Source organism: Schistocerca americana, chromosome 1, assembly GCF_021461395.2.
Source record: "Schistocerca americana isolate TAMUIC-IGC-003095 chromosome 1, iqSchAmer2.1, whole genome shotgun sequence".
In the NCBI taxonomy this organism is placed as follows: Eukaryota; Metazoa; Arthropoda; class Insecta; order Orthoptera; family Acrididae; genus Schistocerca; species Schistocerca americana.
Genome location: NC_060119.1, coordinates 20,522,102 through 20,542,030, shown reverse-complemented (window position 1 = coordinate 20,542,030; position 19,929 = coordinate 20,522,102). Strand labels below are relative to the sequence as shown.

General features: G+C 39.3%; 1 protein-coding gene across 1 annotated transcript in view; it reads right to left on the bottom strand.

The window, feature by feature from the left end:
• LOC124545827 (serine/threonine-protein phosphatase 2A 56 kDa regulatory subunit gamma isoform) overlaps positions 1-19,643 on the bottom strand; it is a 327,568-nt gene extending 307,925 nt beyond the window's left edge. The window contains exons 1-2 of the mRNA XM_047124783.1: positions 19,535-19,643; positions 19,205-19,264 (exon numbers count right to left, since the gene is read on the bottom strand). Of these exons, the coding sequence (XP_046980739.1) occupies positions 19,205-19,264; positions 19,535-19,609 (135 nt within the window). The 5' untranslated portion in view covers positions 19,610-19,643. The remainder of the gene's footprint in view (positions 1-19,204; positions 19,265-19,534) is intronic.
• Between the last annotated feature and the right edge of the window lie 286 nt (positions 19,644-19,929).

Genomic DNA, 19,929 nt, shown 5'->3' with positions numbered 1-19,929 from the left:
ATCGGAGGGCTGAGGTATGAAGACTGCAGCAGCCTCGTTTCCTGGCAGACCGACATGACCAGGGACCCACAGAAATATGACACTGGCTCTACCAACAGTGAGCAAGTGACAGGTTTCCTAGACCCCCCCACACTAAGATATTGGCAGTGTAGAGCGCACATAGACTTTGAAGGGAACTGAGTGAGTCTGAGCAGAAGACACAATTGGAAAGGCAGTGTCGCTGGATGTGCTCCGTGGCCTGATACAAGGTGAAGAGCCTGGCTGTAAATACTGAGGACTGTGCTGGAAGCTGATATCAAAAGACACGGGTGCCAATGACGAAGGCACATCCGACCCCACGGTCAGTCTGAGAGCCATCAGTGTACACGAAGGTACTTTTGCTAAGTTCCATGCAAAGGTCGTGAAACTGCAAGTGATAGACCAAGGCAGGAGTAGTGTCCTTAGGAAATGAATGAAGGCCAAGGTTAACACGGGCCACTTCACGAAGCCAAGGTGGTGAAGGGTTCACACCCACTGAGATAGTTGCAGGGTAGTGTGAAGTTAAGGCGCCGTAGTAAGTGGCGAAAGCGGACTCTAGCAGTTAACAGAAAAGGGGGACAAGCACCATACTGATGATCAAAGGGATCATCAAAGGAGGAGGCATCGGATAGGTGGCCATGCACGGCAGACAAACGGCATGCGTACCTGCTGAGGAGAAAATCACGGTGGTAAGGCAGTGGTAGTTCAGCAACTTCAGCATACAGACTCTCAACCAGACTAGCGTAAAAGGTGCCAGTGGCCAAACAGATGCCGTGATGGTGGTTAGCATTGAGACAGCGCAGAGGGAGAGGCTTGAAGACACACAAAGCACCCATAGTCGAGTTTCAAACGGACAAAGGGACCGATACAAATGGAGGAGGGTGGTTCGATCGGCACCCCAGGAAGTACCAGTGAGGACACACAGGAGATTCAGGGACCATGTACAGCGGGCTGTCAGGTGGTGAGGCACATGGGAGGACCAGGAGTGTTTACTATAAAGCACGAGCCCCAGAAATGTGGTGGATAAATGTGCAACACTTAAAAGTGCATAACATGAAAGCTTAATTGAACTACACCTGATCCAGTTTGACTGACCTACCCTCATTTAATTATACACAATGTAAAACTGAGCATTACATCTCTCTTAATATCTGTAAACAGTGTGTAAAGGAAGATGAAAATCTAATATTCATGTAGGACTGGCATGTTATGGTAAGCACACAAAACTATGGGAGAATACAGGCTCAACAGTAGCACTGAGCAAGCAGAAGAACTCTACCACTGCTGCAATAAATTTCAGCCAGTAATAATAAACATCCATGGCTTGGAGTCGCCGTCAAACTGTTGGTCGTCTTGCAACTGGGTGGGTGAGAGTCCAAGGAGGCAATGGCATACAAAGTTCAAAAGGACAATGCCTATTAAAGCATTGTGCTGATCAAATCCATCTTCTCACTGAAATAACTTCATAGTAAATACACTGTTTAAGAATACCAAGCGCAGGCAGGGTGTAAACGTGGACAAGGAAAAAAAAATTCCCTGATTTTTCCCGGATTTCCCAGTTAAAAATACACTTTCTCCCGGGTGAGAACACGCTTCTTCCTTGTTAAGTGACAGTATATTTTCCCTTATCAATCCTTTGAATTATTGTGTTTTTATACATGGGCATCAAATTTCCCAGCACTTTAGAAAACGAAACTCGGATAAAAGGACACATTTAAGAAATATCTTTGATGTGCAGCAACATGTACACTGCGTATTTTCATATTACGGAAGTATACTTTGGAATTCCACCAAACACCGCATGTTAACTTTCCAAGTCATTGAAATCGAGATTGTGATGCGCTTTTGTAAGCCAGTCATAGCTTATGTCACGTGATCTCGCCGGCCGACGACAGCAGATATTCACAGCATAGGACACGTGATGTAGTCAGCCAACAGCAACATCACTGTTACGTAGCACAAACACACAAACAGGTAAAGTTAATAGTTTAAATTAATATACATACAAGAAAAGCAAAGCTTTCACATATAATATTGGTCTCTAAGGTTAATAAGCTGTTAGAGAAGGTAAGCTTGCGCATATAATGTTGATCTTTTTTGCACGTGTTACACTTTAAGATATATCACACAAAAGTGCCAGTAAAATTTTTAATAATGACATAAATGTCTGATCTTCAGGGTTCGAAATTCTTCTAAGTGGCTCGTCATCAAAGAGTTGATTTTTAAATGAGAGTCGAATGCTCTGTGTTTTCAGAAATTCATGTTACATTATCGCACATTGTTCAACTTACATTAGAAACAGGTTCATTTCAGCAGTTGTCAGAGGGTGCAGGTAACAGTGCACACCGTGCTTGCGCAGCTAGCATGACATAGGAAGCCCATATGCAAGTACGTGTAAAACACGGAAAGATCATACATTATGTCATAAAAAAACCACAACATCAGAGAATAGTCCAAGAGCATCGGAATTTCGTGAACCAAACTACAATGTCCACATTTAAAGTGAATAGTTAAAGTGCACATTTGTATGTTCAGATTCCCAATGAAGTAGACCTCGACCTGATAAGCTTTTCAGTGTGGTTTTCCGGATGTAAATTTTCTTGAAGCACCAATACTGTATTATATCATGCTTGGTTCTTTATTATGGCATAATGCCAAATGTGCTAGAAGATGAAAACATGCACTTGAAATGCAGCAAACAGTAGAAACTAGCCAGTACTATGGAATTCAACATTCCGTTTCAAATACTTTGACTGCATCTGCGGAAAAGGTTAATAAAAGTCAAATTTCTTTAGCAAACAGACTAAAATAACTTAATTGTTCCGCAAGACTGTTATGCTTGACTGTCAGAAAGATGGAAATAAACTAAAATCTGAAACCAATGACATTTTAACCTTCAGTAATTATGTGAATGTATTTTAATTCACTTGATAACTCCCGGCTGCAGATATCCATTTTGTTTTCATTTGACATGAGAGTAAACAAAGAGGAAACAGCAAAATCACTAAATGTAAACACGGATCACTACCCACTGTAACTGACTGCTCTGCGCATCAGCCCCGGATCTGCCATATTTACGAACCGGGTCAATACTAAAAAAATCGAATTTTCAAAAATATATTCATCCTGTAAAGCACATCATTCTGAAAAGTCAAACACAAAATGTGTGTTCAAGGGAATGTAAGACATATTATTTGGTCTTGTTGTTGTCGTCTTCATAAAGCATTTTTCTATCACACGTCACTGTATTTCGCTCTGTGGAATTGAAACGTGTATATTTTGTAACAGATGCCATCAAACTATATTCAGGACAGGGGAAACTGAAATGTCCCGTGGTGCCTCTCCTGCTCCCAGTAGACCGATTTGACAGCCTGCCCCTCAAAAACAAATCTCGCAATTAACAGCGGATGGGATTATTTGTTATCGGGAGAACAAGAACTCTTCAGAAAATTTGCACTCTTTATTGCCTATTAGCTAATAACTTGCTGTTTCGTGTGACATAAAATTAAGTATAGGATACATAAAACCAATAAAGACAAGAGACAAGCAAGAAAGTACACATTTCTTCAATCGTTAGCTCCTAGCATTTTTTTCTCTCTAATCTTGCTACAGCTTTCTGTGAAAGAATCTATTACCTCATCAAAGTTCGTCAAACGTTTTGCTACATGAAAAATTGAAATTTCGTTATGTAATACTGAAAAACTTGCTAACACAAATAATACCCAAGACTGGTGTGGTTTCTCAATCTGATTACATCTGTTTTGTCACTGTCTGCTAGACAAAACAAAATAGGCCTTTCTAATATTGCAGCAATTTGTAACACATACCTAATAAACGAGACCGTTTTGGCACAAATGGCCATTTTTATAACACTACAGAATATAATTTGCGAAGTGCCAATATCAAATGTCTGTTAGGCCTACTACAAGCAAAAATCTTTAGTTTATGAAATAGTTTCACATTTCATTCATACACACCAGTTTCTCAAGCATGAGATTGAAAGGTAGTATTACAAAATTTTTATATAAATTTGGAATCATTATAGTCTTCCATAATTTGTGTGATGCCCCGTTTCATCTCCTTCCTCGTTCTAACAATCAATCTTGTCATCACCAATTCTGTAGCTACTCCTGACATTGTCAAAATTTGTTCGCCAGTTAACTTCACTAACCCTGCCAGAATTACAGGTTTAGTTCTCCCGCAATTAGTCTCCGGTTAGGCGTTGTTACGTGTTCATACAACACTTTTTCCACGTTACTTCCAGAATAGAACTTAAGCGGCTGGTAGCCGGGGACTGTACTACTGGTCCTTACTAGTGTAGCGATCTGGCCAAACATTTTCTGTCAAAACTTCATTTTCTTGGACACACCGAGAAAATAATACATAATCTTTCTCACCTGTAATTCCTGTCAGTCGTTTATTTCCATACTGGTAGTATGAATCTATGGATTTCGCTAGTAACTATAACAACACTGATCATTGGCACTCTCAATCAACCACATAATCAGACAGCGATTGCCATTCATCCGTTCGGCTTTACTCCACTCAGCTCGTACAACCCCGTCCCCTTTTGTCTGTGGAAAGTTTATTTCTAGATGCGACGAGGATTCTCCCGACAGAGACATCACGTACACTATGCACGCATTCAAAAAATCAACTTATGATTCATTCAGAAATCAACTTAAAATGTGTTCAAAAATGTTCAAAAACCAACAGGGAAGCATTTCAAAAGCATATGAATAATAGACACAAACGTATGCTGGATGCTAGGCGCTTAGCCTCAAGAATATGAATTTGGCGCCCCCTTCTCCGGGTAGCATCTAGCTGCTTCCTGCGACTGCTTGCACAGCCAACAGCCACATTCCTGTAACCAGAAGCAAGAGAATCAACTACTCAAACGCGACTCTACTGCCCATGCGCATGAGACCGCTCATAACTGCTAAAAGGAATCTAATTTAAACAGTTGTGACTTCACACTCATTTAAGGCAATTTGTTATGAAGCATTGCATAGTCTTCCTAAAGCCTTTGACTCATTTTGCTGTTGGCAGGTGCTTACATGAGCACTGTGTCGTCGTCGTTGCACATGGCACATTTCCTTTGCAACAGATTTTTGTTTTTTTCTCTTGTTTATGTTTTATTGTTGAAGTATTATTCTGCAGTAGCAGGACACAGTAATATCCTTTGTTAAGAGTCAAAATTACAAAAAATTAACTGAAAATTAAAACCAATGAAAAATTCCCGGGTTTTTCCCAGTTTTCTCCAGGATTAAAAAAATTCCTACGTTTTTCCCAGATCTCCCGGTTGTCCCGGGTCGTATACACCCTGGCCGGAGAGATGCTTGGTAAATACCTCCAGAGATTGGAAGACATCAATGGGTTGCATCTGGTGAACGAGATATTCCAATAACAGGTATTTAATTAATTTAGGTGTACTCAGGAGCACATAAGGGTTCAGGACACAATTTAGTTATGATGAAGAGTAGGCTGAAGTTCAAAAGAACTATCAGGAGGAATCAATGAGTTAAGAAGCGAGATGCAGATGTACTGAGAAAAGTTATGTAGGGAGGAAGGAAAGAGAGAGGGGGGGGGAGGGGGGAGGGGGGAGGGGGGAGGGAGGGAGGGAGGGAGGGAGAGAGACAGTGAGTGAGAACATGATAACGAACAACAGAAAGCAATTCAGTTATAAAGCAATGTGTTCCCCAAAAGGGCAACGACAGATACTGGACAGAAACACAGGTACAAGGAAGACAACCGCAAAGAAATTCTTTAAATAACTGATAAAAGAAAGAAATACAGAAATATTCAGAAAAATATTTAAGTCCCTTTAGAATGAAGCCGATAGGAAGTGTAGGGTTGCTACACCAAATAGGCTGAATGAAAAGTGTCAAGAAATCAAAAGGGTAAAAATGAAAGAAACTTTCAGAGAAACTGGCAGCAAATGTGTCGCCATTAAGAGTGCAAAAGGGATTCCACTGTAAAATAAAGAGGAGAATGGATATGCGAAAGAAGTGCACTGAGAGCCACTACAAGGGGGCGGCACTGTCTGCTGACATGATAAAAGAAGAAATGAGTATTTGTAAGAAAGAGGTGAACAAGTATTAGAATCAAGAGTCTACCAGAGTACTGGCAGACATGTGATTAACCAGAAAAAAGGAACAGATAATAATACTTTGAAATTTCTGATGTGATTTGGGAAAGTGGCAGCCAAACATGTATTCAAGTAGTACATAGAACCTATGAAATTAAAAAAAGAAAGAATGGAAGATTGGTGCTTAACATCCCGTCAACAACAATGTCATTAAGGACGGAGCACAAGCTTGGATTAAAGAATGATGGGGAAGGAAATCCACCTTTGAAAGGACCCAACCAAACATTTTCCTGGAGCAATTTAGGGAAATAATGGAAAAACTTTAACCTAGACGGCCAGACAGGAATCTGAATGACCGTCTCCCCAGATATGAGTCCAGAGTGCTAACCACTGTGTCACCCCTCTCGGTATAAAATTGGAGATGTACCATTAGACATTATGCAGATCATTGTCATCTATACAATCACAAAGTTAGAGAAGAAAAATAAATGCAGGAACTACTGGACAATCAGCATAACAGTTAACACATCCAAGTATCTTACAAAAACAATGTACAGTAGAAGTGAAAGGAAATTGAAGATCTGGGCAAAGGTCATTGGATTTGTAAAAGATAAAAGCATCAGAGGCAAGTCTGATATTCTGTTTCATAATGAAAGCAAGACTTGAGGAAATTCAAGGCACTCAAATAGCATTTCTCGACTCATAAACAGACTTCAACAATGACACGATCTGCAAGCCACCAAAAGATGCATGGCACAGGGTATCGTGCACCACTACTGGTCATACTGTCTGTATGAATAGTTCTCCAGGCAGTTGCAAATGCCACTGCTCTAAAATTTTCTCAATAGTCTTCCTCAAACAGAATGTTGCCTTCCCTCCGTGGATACGCATTTGAGTTCCTAGAGCACTGTAATATAGTGAAACAAACACACACACACACACACACACACACACACACACACACACACACCAGAAGATGGGCAAATGTACTGTACAAGACACAAGGTGGAACAGTAACAATGTAAGACTATAAGAGGAGCTTGGATCAAAATAGGTCCAAGGCAGGGATGCAGTCCTTTTCCATCACATTTCAACCTGTACGTTGAATAAGTAATAACGGAAATAAAAGTTCAAGAGTGGAATTTAACTTTAGAGTGAAAGGATGAAAATGATAAGATTTTCTGATGATAATGCTATCCTCAATGAAACAAAAGGAGAATTAAAGGACTTGTTGAATAGAATGCAGAATCTATCACTGAATATTCACAGAGTGAATCGAAGAAAGATGGAAGTAATGAGGAGTAGCAAAAATGAGATTAGTAATGAACTTGACGATAAAATTTGAAATCACATAGTTGATGAAGTGAGGGTAAATTCCATGTTTGAAGCAAAATAACGGGACTGGAAGCAGGGAGGAGATAAGGAGACCAGCACAGAGAAAGAGAATTCCCTGTACAAACAATTCTACCAGTAACAAACATAGACAAATTTGATAAAGAAATTTCCGAGAAGGTATGTCAGGGGGTCAACATTTGTGCCGACATGAGTCCCTGACTAGAGGAAAAGTGGAAAACGAGAACTAAAAGTGTGAAATGTGATTCTACAGTTGGATGCTGAAAATTACATGGTTTGACAACAAAAAACGGGGTGGCACGATGCAGAATAGGTGGGGAAGGGAATGTGTCGACAGCAGAAGACCGTGGTACCACCTGTAAGCTTTGATCCACAACGTCATCGAGATGGCAGACACCTCTACTTCAAGCTTATACAATATGGCAACCATGATGCCATTCATTATTCACACAAACACACACGTAATATGAGAATGTGAAACCACAAGGACAATCAAAGAAATTAGGTTTTTTTTTTTTTTGTCATGGACAAACTAAGTATACAACCATCATAATAATGACAACATACCAAAACAAATACTAAACGCAAAATATGAAGAAAATTGGTCTTGGAAATTTCAGTCGACCTATAAAGCTGAAACAAAATCCATGGTAACATAAAACCAAATGTCACCCATAAAACTACGTTTGAAAAACTTGACCTCAGCAATGTAGATAAATCAGACTCCATGATACCAACCAATCACAATCCAACATAATTACAAGTCAGTAACAACACACCCCATTATTTCATAAAAAATGCATTAATGCCTATTTTGATACAGGCAAGAAACACACACTTATAGATGTAAACACATACACCATATATACAACATAAGAAAACCATAAACTTATCAACTGCAGCCAGACAACACAATCTTGATATAGCTAAAATATTATCATCAACACAACCTCTCAAATGGCCATGCGACTTTTCAAACCAGGCTGACAACGTCTCATATTAGTCCCTGGTCCAAAATGCAACAATTTTGGTCACTCTCATACCTTCTGGCCACAAACTCAATGCATCACATACCATACTCGGCAATTAAACCAAATAGGGCTAAATGCGTAGGAATTTACATCGTGGTCAACGTGCCATCCCCTATAGTGGTATGCAGACACCTAAACATTAACTTCGTCGTCATAACTAAAAAACTGAACAAAAAATGAAACCTACAACCACAAAGAACACATTGCACTAATAATTTTATTTTAAACCCACAAACTAATCTCCTGTACATGTCAACATCAAAATAATTCACTAACTACCACAAGCTCTTACAGTGCTATTCTCACAAACAATAAGAAACAATTTGGAAACAAACATCCTCCATTGGAAAACACCACTGCATAATCCAACAAGCCCTCTGCAGACATGTTTCATCTGAAATATGCACTCCACCCATTAAGTTACACAACACAACACACTTACGTCACTGGTAAAAGCAGGTGGGTGGTAGCGCAAACTTCGGTTGACCCAAAAAGACTAGACTACATGACCATCTTAAGGCATCACAAAATAAGCTGCATGGTTCTAAAGCAGCTGTAGAGAGCAAAAACTGCAGAGGAAGACATCAGAATACAGCCAACAAATAATTGGGGACATGGGGGGAGAGGGAGGCAGGGGGGGTAATGGTTATAAAATCTACAATATCACGAAAATGATAGGTTGCTACTCACCATACTAAGGAGTCAAGTCACACACAAGCACAACAAAAAAGAATACTATACATTTAAGCCTTCGGCCAAAACACCTTCCAAAACAGAAAACACACACACACACACACACACACACACACACCTGTGCCCTGTGGCTGCTATGGCAGGGCTGTTGTATCAGAGAGCGCACACTACAGTGAGCCATTGTAGTAAGAGATTCGGACACACATGCCCAAGCGCAATATGTCATTTTAGTACCTTTTTTAAATTTTTTTTTGTGTGAGTATCATGGTTCACACAGCCCCAGAGTCACTAATAATTTTAGGTTTGTACTCCTGTCAGTTTTTCATTCCACAGCATTATTTGCGTACAGACCCATTATTGCTTTCCTGCATTGTTGCTACAGTCTTTACTCAGTGTTGTTTGCGTGATGAAGATTCTGCGTCTTTATTCTGTGATAGCTCAGACAAATTTTTACCAGAGGAGAACAGAAGCGAAACCAGAAGTTCTGATGATGGAATCACATCAATGAAGGTAGGAAGAAGATTTTTACTTCCACATTCGGTCAAAGAACCAGACTTCACAGCTGTAAAAATCAGCCAACAAAGCACCTCTTACCATGTTAGTGCCACAACTACTGCAGTTGATTCAGGTTGTTGGGCCTGAGACAGTTACCTGCTATGCGGACGATACAAACTTAATCAGCACAGATTGCGATTTATCAAAGCTACACCAGAAATCACAGGACCCTCACGTTAACACTAAACTGGTTCTCAGCTAACAAACTTCTATGTAATCCAGAGAAAACTCAGCATCTGCAGTTGGGACTGGCTATTGAGGTAGAACCAAAATCCGTAAAACTGCTTGGAATACACATTGATTCCAAACTTAACTGGCAACCCCATATCAACCAGGTCTGCAAAAAGTTATTGAGGGTGTCCTATCTTATCTGGAAACTGTCTGATCTAGTGAGTAACAAATATCTCAGAACAGCTTACTTTGGACTTTTCAAGTCTGATGTCTTATGGGCTGTTACTATGGGGCAATTCATGTCATGTCAGTGATGTACTACTGATGCAAATGGAGGTGCTACGAATAATGTGCAAGGTCGGTCCAAGGGAACATTGATGTCCCTTATTCATCAAAATGGAAATAATGACAGTGATAAATCTTTATATTTCTGCATCAATGATACATGCTAAAAAGAACAGAACAAAATTTACCACCAGAAAGAACATACACTTACATGACACCAGAAACAAAGAGAGTATTGACATTCCTAGACATAGGCTGACAAAAACAGGCAACTCTCACAAAGTTAACTGTTTGAAATTATTTAACAAATTACCACATACTGCACTTAATAAACCTTTCAATGATTTCAAAAGTAAATTGCACAAATGGTTAATAGACAATCCACACTACAGTCTCTCAGAATTCATAGATACTTTTAACATAGAAATTGAGTTTTGAGTCTATGATTCCAATACTGTATATTGATTAATGGGGTCGACAGAAGCGTCCGATCCCACGCGTCGGCTTTGACCCATGACGTACGGGTGTTGTCGCATGTGACGTGATGACGGAGCGGAGTTTGGCTTGTGAGTGTGGCTTGTTTGTAGATGTTGTCATGTTGCGGTTTGTTGTGCTATCTGGTGGTATGTTCAGGGTTTTCATTTGTGTGGAATTCGTTTCAGTGAGTTAACGATTTTGTGTGAAGGTTAATTTAGTGTTGTTCGCTGTAGATCGTGTGGTAATGTTAGTAAAATTAGTCGGTTGTTATTTTTGTTCAGGAATGGATATGACGCATAAAATTAACAGTGTGCAGGTCAAGGGAAGTGTTCGATCCCAATGTGTGGCTGTGTATGTTGATATTGGTATCGGCAGATGTTTTTGTGCTATATAGGCCAAGGGAAGTGTTTGATCCTAATTTATGGGTTCGGGAGCTGCTGTTGAGCTATATAGGTCAAGGGAAGTGTCCGATTCCATATGATATTGTGTTTAGTGGTATTTGGGGAGATTTGTGATGCGTTTTTTTCGTCTTTTTGAGTGCTTTTGTATGGGGGTTGGTGTCTAAATTTGTGTATATTTAGTTTGCCCCCACCCAAAAACACCCCATTTCCCGCGCTTGTCCCGTTAGTGTCATTAGGCTTTTTGCGGAAAGTGTGTGTGTTTGTTTTTCGATGTATTTTCGTCCTCATAATGTGTACGTACCGACTTTATATGCGCCATATTTGAATCGTGGTTTATGGTCGTTTCCGCCATATTTGTGACATCATGGGTCAAAGCAGATGGGCAGGATCAGACGGTTCCATATTTCCGATTAATGTAGCATAAATAATTTGTACTTGTAATGTAAACACTGACTAATGCAGTAACTCCTTAAGTATCTTGACATAATTGTAATGCCTATTTCACTGCATGTGGTCAACGGCAAATAAATAATCTGAATAAATAAAGGTTCAATTGAAGTAGGCCTAAGCGTAATATCAGAAAGTACTGAAGATGAAGATGACAATTAGAACAAATTCTAATGAGATTGTCTGGGGGCCAGTTATGGGTAAAAATACGAAAAACTTTACATTTATTCATTCCAGTTCTGTTGTAAATGCTTCTGTTGCACTAACTCTCAAAGGCAAGACACCATACGATTTCTTCAAATATTTTGTAACTCATGAAATTTTAGAATGCGTGACTCAACAAACTAATTTGTACGCAAAACAAGTCTTAGAAAGTCATTCAGTAACTTAATTCATGACTGAAAAAGTGGACTAATGTCAGCAAAACTCAAATGGAACAATTTTTAGGATTTTTGTTATGTATGTCACTAAATGTAAACCCGAGGATTCCAAATTATTGGTCAAGAAATATGCTCTATCACAACAATGTAAAAAATGTTATGTCACACAATCGTTTTGAACTGCTTTTACGTACGTGGCATTTTTCCGATAATCAGTGCCCACCGGAAAACCGCCTATTCAAAATTCAACCTCTTATTGATAAATTACTGCAGAGATTTCAAAGTGCAGTGGTGCCGGAGAAAGAAGTTTGCATTGACGAAACACCTGTGCCATTTCGAGGAAGACTAAGTTTCATTCAGTATATAAAGAATAAGCACCATAAATTTGGAATTAAATTGTTCAAACTTTGTCTAAAGGGTGACTACACCTGGAATATGAAAGTTTACTGTGGGAAGAATGCGAATCCTGGTGTTCCTCTTGCCACTTCTGTTATGAGCCTTATGAGTGGATTACTAAATGAGGGCAGAATCTTATATACAGAGCACACCAGCTTCTTCAACAATCAACACATATAGTTGGTACTGTAAGATCAAATAGAAAACTGAATCCTCAAGACACTGTACAGGCAAAACTGAAGAAGGGGGAACACAAAGCAAAGGAAAGTACCACAGGTATAGTAGTACTGAAATGGAGAGATAAGAGGGATGTTCTGATGCTGAGTAATGTTCATGGAGCAGAAGCAGAAGTTCAAACCAGGAAGGGCACAATGAAAAAACCAGCAATGATAATTGACTATAATCAGTTAAAATCTTTTGTAGATCTTTCTGACCAAATGAAGTCATACTCACATTGCCTAAGGCGGGGTGTGAAATGGTGCAGGAAGCTTGCAGCTGAATTGTTGACAGGATCGGCACTGGTAAATGCTCATGTGATTTACCGATATATCAACAACAAGATTATCTCAATCACAGAATTCAAAGAGGAAGTGACTTTGAGACTACTCCATACAGAAGATGCCGATGAGCCTGAGACATCTCTCACCAAAGCCACCGCATTACCTTCAGGTTGTGCACTTGTGAATATGGGAGCAGCCAGACAGTGTGCTACGAAAAAATGAAGAATGAATTTGGATGAGAGCAAGCTGTCAAGAAATGCAAACTAACTGCATGGAAATGTAAGACTTGCGACTCATATTTTTGCGTAGAGTGTTTTTCCATAAAGCACAGTGCATTCAGGTGTTAGAGAAACAAAGTGGAATGACCCAAATTTTTCAGTTTCATTGTTGTTGCAATTAGAGTTGAAGAATGTAAATAGAACTATGTGTAAGTAACATGTCAAACTAAATAATAAAAAGAGGAAAAGTCCAATACGATTGAGTCATGTGAGTGATATATAACTCACGAATTCAAATGTCAATAACTGCTCTTGAGCTCTTGAAAACCATAGGCCACAAATATGATTTGATACTGGGGCATAACCTACTAAACACCGAGCCACAGCACGCTCCTGTGAGTTACAACTGCACCACGGAGCTTTAAATGAAAAAATATCCGTGAGCAGAATTTACTTCACGTGGCCCCCAGAGAACAATTCTTGTGAGTTATATTTAACTCACGTGGCAGTCAATGTGTTAAAAAGTGCTATGCTGAAATCTCTACACCACAAGCATTGCACATCGGTAGTGTCCCCCTGCTGAAAACTAAATCCAAGCACCGAGGACAATATTCAGTATGGAAATGTGTGAATAGGACTTCATTAAGTCTTGATAGACAGTACTAGCTACAGCACAACTGGACCTCTTACAGTCTAATTTAAACTAGTTATCACGTGGCAGGTAGCAGCCTGCTCGGCTCCTGCCACTTATAAACCAATGGGAAACTGGTACTGTCAGCTCCCACTTTGTTGTCACTTCTGCTGCTCTGCCTAAAAGCACTGTGTCAGCCAGTCCTCAGTGAGCCATTGTTGTGATATATTCAGGAGATTAAGCTTTGCGTGCCTTAAATTGTGTGATGAAAGTTTTCAAAAAAACAGCAAAGTACTAGGAAACTTTCAAAAAGTGTCAGGACACGATTATCCACAGACAGTTGCGTGAATTTGTGTGTTCCACGAGAGAGGATGGAGGAGCACCTCTCCTTCCCGTGGATAAGGAGGTGAAGTGAACTGCAGCTGCTCTACAAATCAGCAAGCTATCAATGACAAGAATCTGCAAAGAGAGATTTGTGAAAGCAAGAGTCACACACACCAGGGAGAAGAGGCAACCCTGAGAAGAGGGTCACAAATCTCCGAGTCTTTTCTGTTCAGGAAGATGCAATCTGTCATCAGATATATTCCATCCTTATTCATGGAAGTGTTATGCAACACAAAAAGCCTCTACCCTCGTAGCAGCAGACCTATTTCACGACAGCAAACTGTTCTTGTTACAAGTCTTGAAAAAGTTAGGATTCCGCTAATCCATTTCTGGCTGAAAGTTATTAATGGACTGCCAAGATATTCCAGCCTGGTGATGCCACTTTCTTAGTGAAATGACCACGAACAAATTCTGAAATTATCGTTTGACCTGATGAAATGTGGGTGAATGGGGGCGGGCAGTTTTAAAAAAAGGTCGTACAGACTATACAATTAGCAGTAGTATGGCAGCCCTAATAGGCAGAAGAAAAGAATAATTATGACACATTCTGGAAATTCAAAGGTTTTCACTTCTAACTGTCTACTGTTATTCTCTTCAAACATGAAAGCCCCCTCTACCATGTGACATGTTTTACGACACTGTGCTTCAAACCTTAACAAAAAAAACCAACTCTATAACTATCGTGTATAATACTCCATATCATTCGGTTGTACAGGACAAGCAACCCACAAAGGCAACAAAGACTAGAGACACGTAAGATACGGTTTGACAGAAACCTGACAAGGGCAGAATTATCATACTTGCATCTTAACATGAGCTTAAGGACCCAGTTTACTCTCTGGATGAGACAGCAAAAAAAAATATGGACATTAAATGCTTAGTCTGCCTCCCTAACATTGTCACATCAACACAACAGAATTGATTTGAGCTCAAAAGTCATATTGCTCCACAAAAAAATTCCATCGGCCAAAGTGTGGAACAGCTTATGAAGGAGGTAGTTCAAAAAGTGACACACAACCAAAATGTACTGGATCATGTGAAAGAAGTGATAAAGGACACATGGAACAATGAAGGTGTGTTCAACAGTGAGTCACAGACTTGATAATATCTGTCACCACAAGCAGGGACACCAAAAGTTCCACAGACAGATTCAGAATCAAACAATGTCTTCTCATTATCTGATTACTAGGATAGTGTATAGTGTATAGTGAACTTTAATGAATTTCTTATTTCCATTAAATCCTGCGTTTGTGAGTATTTTGATCACTATCACTTTCCCTTTCCACATACCAAGATGTTATTTCACATGTGTAACAGTTTATGAGATTTGCAATGATAAGGAAGAAACTTTTCTGGACACGAAGGTTTCTCCAATTTCAATAAACAATGTAACACTGGCCCTAATTAAAATCAAGAAAAGATTTCAGACGTGCTTAGAGATACCACTGAGAGCAACTCTACACGTACATTTGAGGATTTTTACATTATGTGCACTTTCAACTTCAAACTTGTTACAAGTTAAATACAGACAATTGCATAAAAATGCTGTTTTCAGAAGCATATATACAGGAAACACAACGCAGTACAAAAATATGAAGATTTGTAGCCGAGCAAGATACTTTAGTAATCAACGAAAAAAGTATTACTGTGAGAAAAGACTGTAGCTTCATTTCTTAATCTTCCAGCCACTCGTACTGTGACATGATCCCCTCCCTCAACTGGCAGACTGATACACAGAGGAGTGACGGAGTGGCTTGTGCTCTCAGGCACTGACCAAACAGACCTCAGATGTTTCATTTCATGGCAACCGCTTACCCACGTGAAGGAAGCAGTCATCTTATGCAGTTTTTAGTGCACAAAAGGAGTCTGAGCTGACACTAAATTCTGTGTGCTGGGTGCTTCACCAACATCTCAAAACTGCCCCCCCCCCCCCCCCCAAGCTAGTACAAATACTGAAGGACTATCAGGGAAATTAGAAATACTTTCTTTACAACCAAACAAAGACTAATGTTTCAATGTTACGCCAAAAGACATAGCAAAATTATTCTGTAAAGAAGACAATTCCATACAACTGGAACAACTTGCTCTACTGCACATTAAGAGACTGATGCAACAAAACGAAAAATAGACTGACCATCCAACTGTAATGCTCAAAATGAAAGCTGCCACTGTGCTTTACTAGGCAGTGTAATAATCAATGTGGTATGTCAGATCTAACTCTGACCTGAATTGCCTAACAGATTATAAGCATATCTTCTAATGTTTATGAAGGGTAGTGTAATTTTGGGGTCATCGGAAGCGTCCGGTTGCATCTGTCTGCTGTGACCCGTGACATAATGGTGGTGTGATGTGCGACGTCAGTACAGCATGGAGTTTTTCAGCTGGTTGTGTTTGCAGATGTCATGTTGTATGTGATGTTGCTCTCTGGTGGTGGATGTGGACATGCTGATTTTAATGTGTGGTATTGGGTTTCACTATGCTAATGTAATTTTGAGTTTAGGTAGTTGATGTGGTAAAATGGGTTATGGAAGTGTTTTCAGTGAGTTATTAAGGTTTTCTGTGTTTGCCATTTTTGTTATATCTGATTAGTTCTATGTTTGTTGTGCAGAAAGAAGTCTAATTTTTTTTAGTTGCATTTTTGTTACATATAGATATGAAAGTGAGTTCATGAGAGGAAGGGGGGGGGGGGGGGTGTGAGAGAGAGAGAGAGAGAGAGAGAGAGAGAGAGAGAGAGAGAGAGAGAGAGAGAGGTAGTTTTGGTATAGTGATTGTGATGTTCTGTGTGTTATGGTAGGTTGGTTATGTTTTAATTGGTGTAGTGATTGTGGGATTTTTGAGTTTTGGGTTGTTGGGATATGGTTCCAGTTTTTGGAGTTGTGGGTAACAGTTTTTGGTATCGATAGGTGTTGAGCTATAAAGATCAAGGGAAATCTCCAGTTCCACTTTTTGGGGTTGTAGATGTTGGTTTTCTGGTATCAGTAGCAGCAGTTGAGCTATACAGGTCAAGGGAACTGTCCGATTACTGTGGTTTTGTTGGTGTAGCGTAAAGCTGTATTTTTTATATTATTTGTTCTGTGATGGTGCAGTGTTCTTTAATTTTTGTATACTTAGTCATCCATTGCTCTCCCTCTACAAGTTCCCCCCCCCCCCCCCCCCAACCACAATTCCATCTAAGATGAAACTGGTGATCCCTTGATGTCTCAGAATGTGTCCTATTAACAGATTCCTTCTTTTCATCAAGCTGGGCTACAAATTTCTTTTCTTCCCAATTGTATTCAGTATCTCCTCGTTAGTTATGCACTCTACCAATCTAATTCTCAGAATTCTTCTGTATTATCACATTTCAATGGCTTTTCTCCTGCTCTAGTCTAAACTATTTTATCATCCATTCTCACTTCCATATACAGCTACACTTCAGACCAACACCTACAGAAAATACTTCTCAACACTTAAATATATTTTCAATGTTAAACTATTATGCTTCAGAAACGTTTTTCTTGCCATTGTCAGTCTACATTTTATATCCTCTCTACTTCAGATATCATCAGTTATTTTGCCACCCAAGTAGCAAAACTCATGTACTATCATTAGTCTTGTTTCCTAATCTAATTTCCTCCACATCGCCCGATTTAATTCAATTAGCTACCACTATCACTACTCATATTCATAGTTTCAGAGACCGCTTTAGATATACAATATAGGTATTTGGATGACATGGCATGAATTTAACGCACTTTAGTACAGTGGAGAATAGGCCTGTATACACACCAATCCTACACTTCAATTAGGCATCAATGTAGCAGGCCATTCACACGTAGGTCCTATGGAGTAGTACATCGTGCTCTACAAGTCACAATGGAAACAAGGAAACTGGATAGCTTTCCCTGTTGATGCCCATGTAGTCTCTGGCTGCAATGGCGAGTCTGTTATTCCATGAAAAGTTAGTTGCTCTCCTGACAAACAACAGGAGATACTGTCAGAAGCTCAGATTTTCTTAGAGAATTAATGTGACAAATGCACCAAGAATATTTAATACATATGAAACTAAAAAAGAAGTCACAAGTAGCTGACAAGTATTTGTGGTGATTACTACTGAACACAATTACTGGAAGTTTTCACCTTGTGACAGTGTGACAAGGGCTAATGTGAAATCCAGTGTACAAAAAGTTGCTTGACAATGAAGAGGGAATCGATATGGATGGTAATGGCTGACAACTTTAGTGCATAAGCTGCTAACTGTAATGCATAAAAGACCAAAGATGCCATCTGTCCGGCAGTGTATGTGAAATGGCTGAATGAATTATTTTTTAATGGTGCCTCCCACATCTATTGATGGGACGTTCGCTTATTAATAAATCAATTCTACTGCTTTACATGGGAGGTTAATTAAATTAAAATTCGCATGCCGCTGAATCCTCAGAAATTAAATCTGTGCTCAGCAATCATATTTTATTATCCCAAATTTCATTTACAATAGAGCACAAAGTGATTATTAAGAAATAATACACACTAAAAGATGGCAAGGGCATACATACAACCAACCATCACAAGAGAAAGCCATAATAACAGCAAAACATTAGTTGTCATTCAGTGATGTACAAATGCAGCTTGCAATTCAGAGCGAAGGAAGTCTCTAAAAAGTTGGAATATCTAAGCATACTGACGAAATGACATATTTTGCTTCGATTGCTTGACCTTTATCAGTTATCTACCAATAAACATTTTTCCACCATTTGCCATTTATACAAGACTCCGTTTGTCAACATGCACTTTAACTCTCGTACGACTAACGAACAATTTTGTGGTTATCTTTTCTGCTACGTAGTGGGTGCCGACGCAGCTAATACGAATTTGTTCGCTGTGGAGTGTAGATATGGTACCCGAAATGCTATTACGTGAGATTTCAAACGCCAATCAATTGTCACATTAAAACAATGTGTTTTATAATGCATTCAGAACCAGTCACGAGGAAAATAATCATCATAAACTCAGCACCTTCAATAATATGCCAATTATAGATATCTCACCTACTAACGCATACGGAAACCGGATAGGGTTATGAGAGAGTCTCATTTCAACAACTGTCTCAATAACTATGTTAGTCACTATACTTTGGTTACATTACCACCGCTAATCTATAGTGTCTACACACTTGTCAAATATTTATTTCACTCACTTCATCATTCTCTGTCGCATCTTTTCCATTTTTCCCATTGCCCGACTTCTTAACTGGTTCCTGAAAACAAGTACACAAATTACTGCAGTTGAGCTTGTAACACAGAGAACAAGTTTTGTATAGTTGTATAACCTGCTTGCTGTTACAATAATCGGTATGAAACAACTCTTACAACCAAAAACATGACACGGCGTCAATGCTACACCCTCTTTGCTGTTCTTCGACGTATTATTAATCTACAGATACAAAAATTAATTGTAAGATATAGTTACGTGTACGCAGGCGTCAAAAATCCCAACGGTCTTTCAGATAATAGAATTTTCTGATTACCTTCTCCTTCTTAGTTTTATTAGGCATTTTACGATATCTTACAACATTTAACGACAACACTAACACTTGCAACATGCATGAGTACTACTATTGGTCAGCCATGATCACGTGGTCAAATCAAAGATCACTTGCAGCACCGCCGCTGTTATAATCTCTAAAGTTTGTTTTTCCGATTGCTATTCAATTATTAAACTCTCTCTCTCTCTCTCTCTCTCTCTCTCTCTCTCTCTTTTCATCTTTGACACTGTTTTTCCAGCTAATTTGTTTCTCCATCTTCCAGGGAGCAGATTGCAAATCAACACTCAACATTGCGGAGACCAACCGTGTCGCAATTGATTCCAAGTTCTACCTCAACAGTCACATTCTGCAATCACAGCAGTGTAGTCTCTCATTTT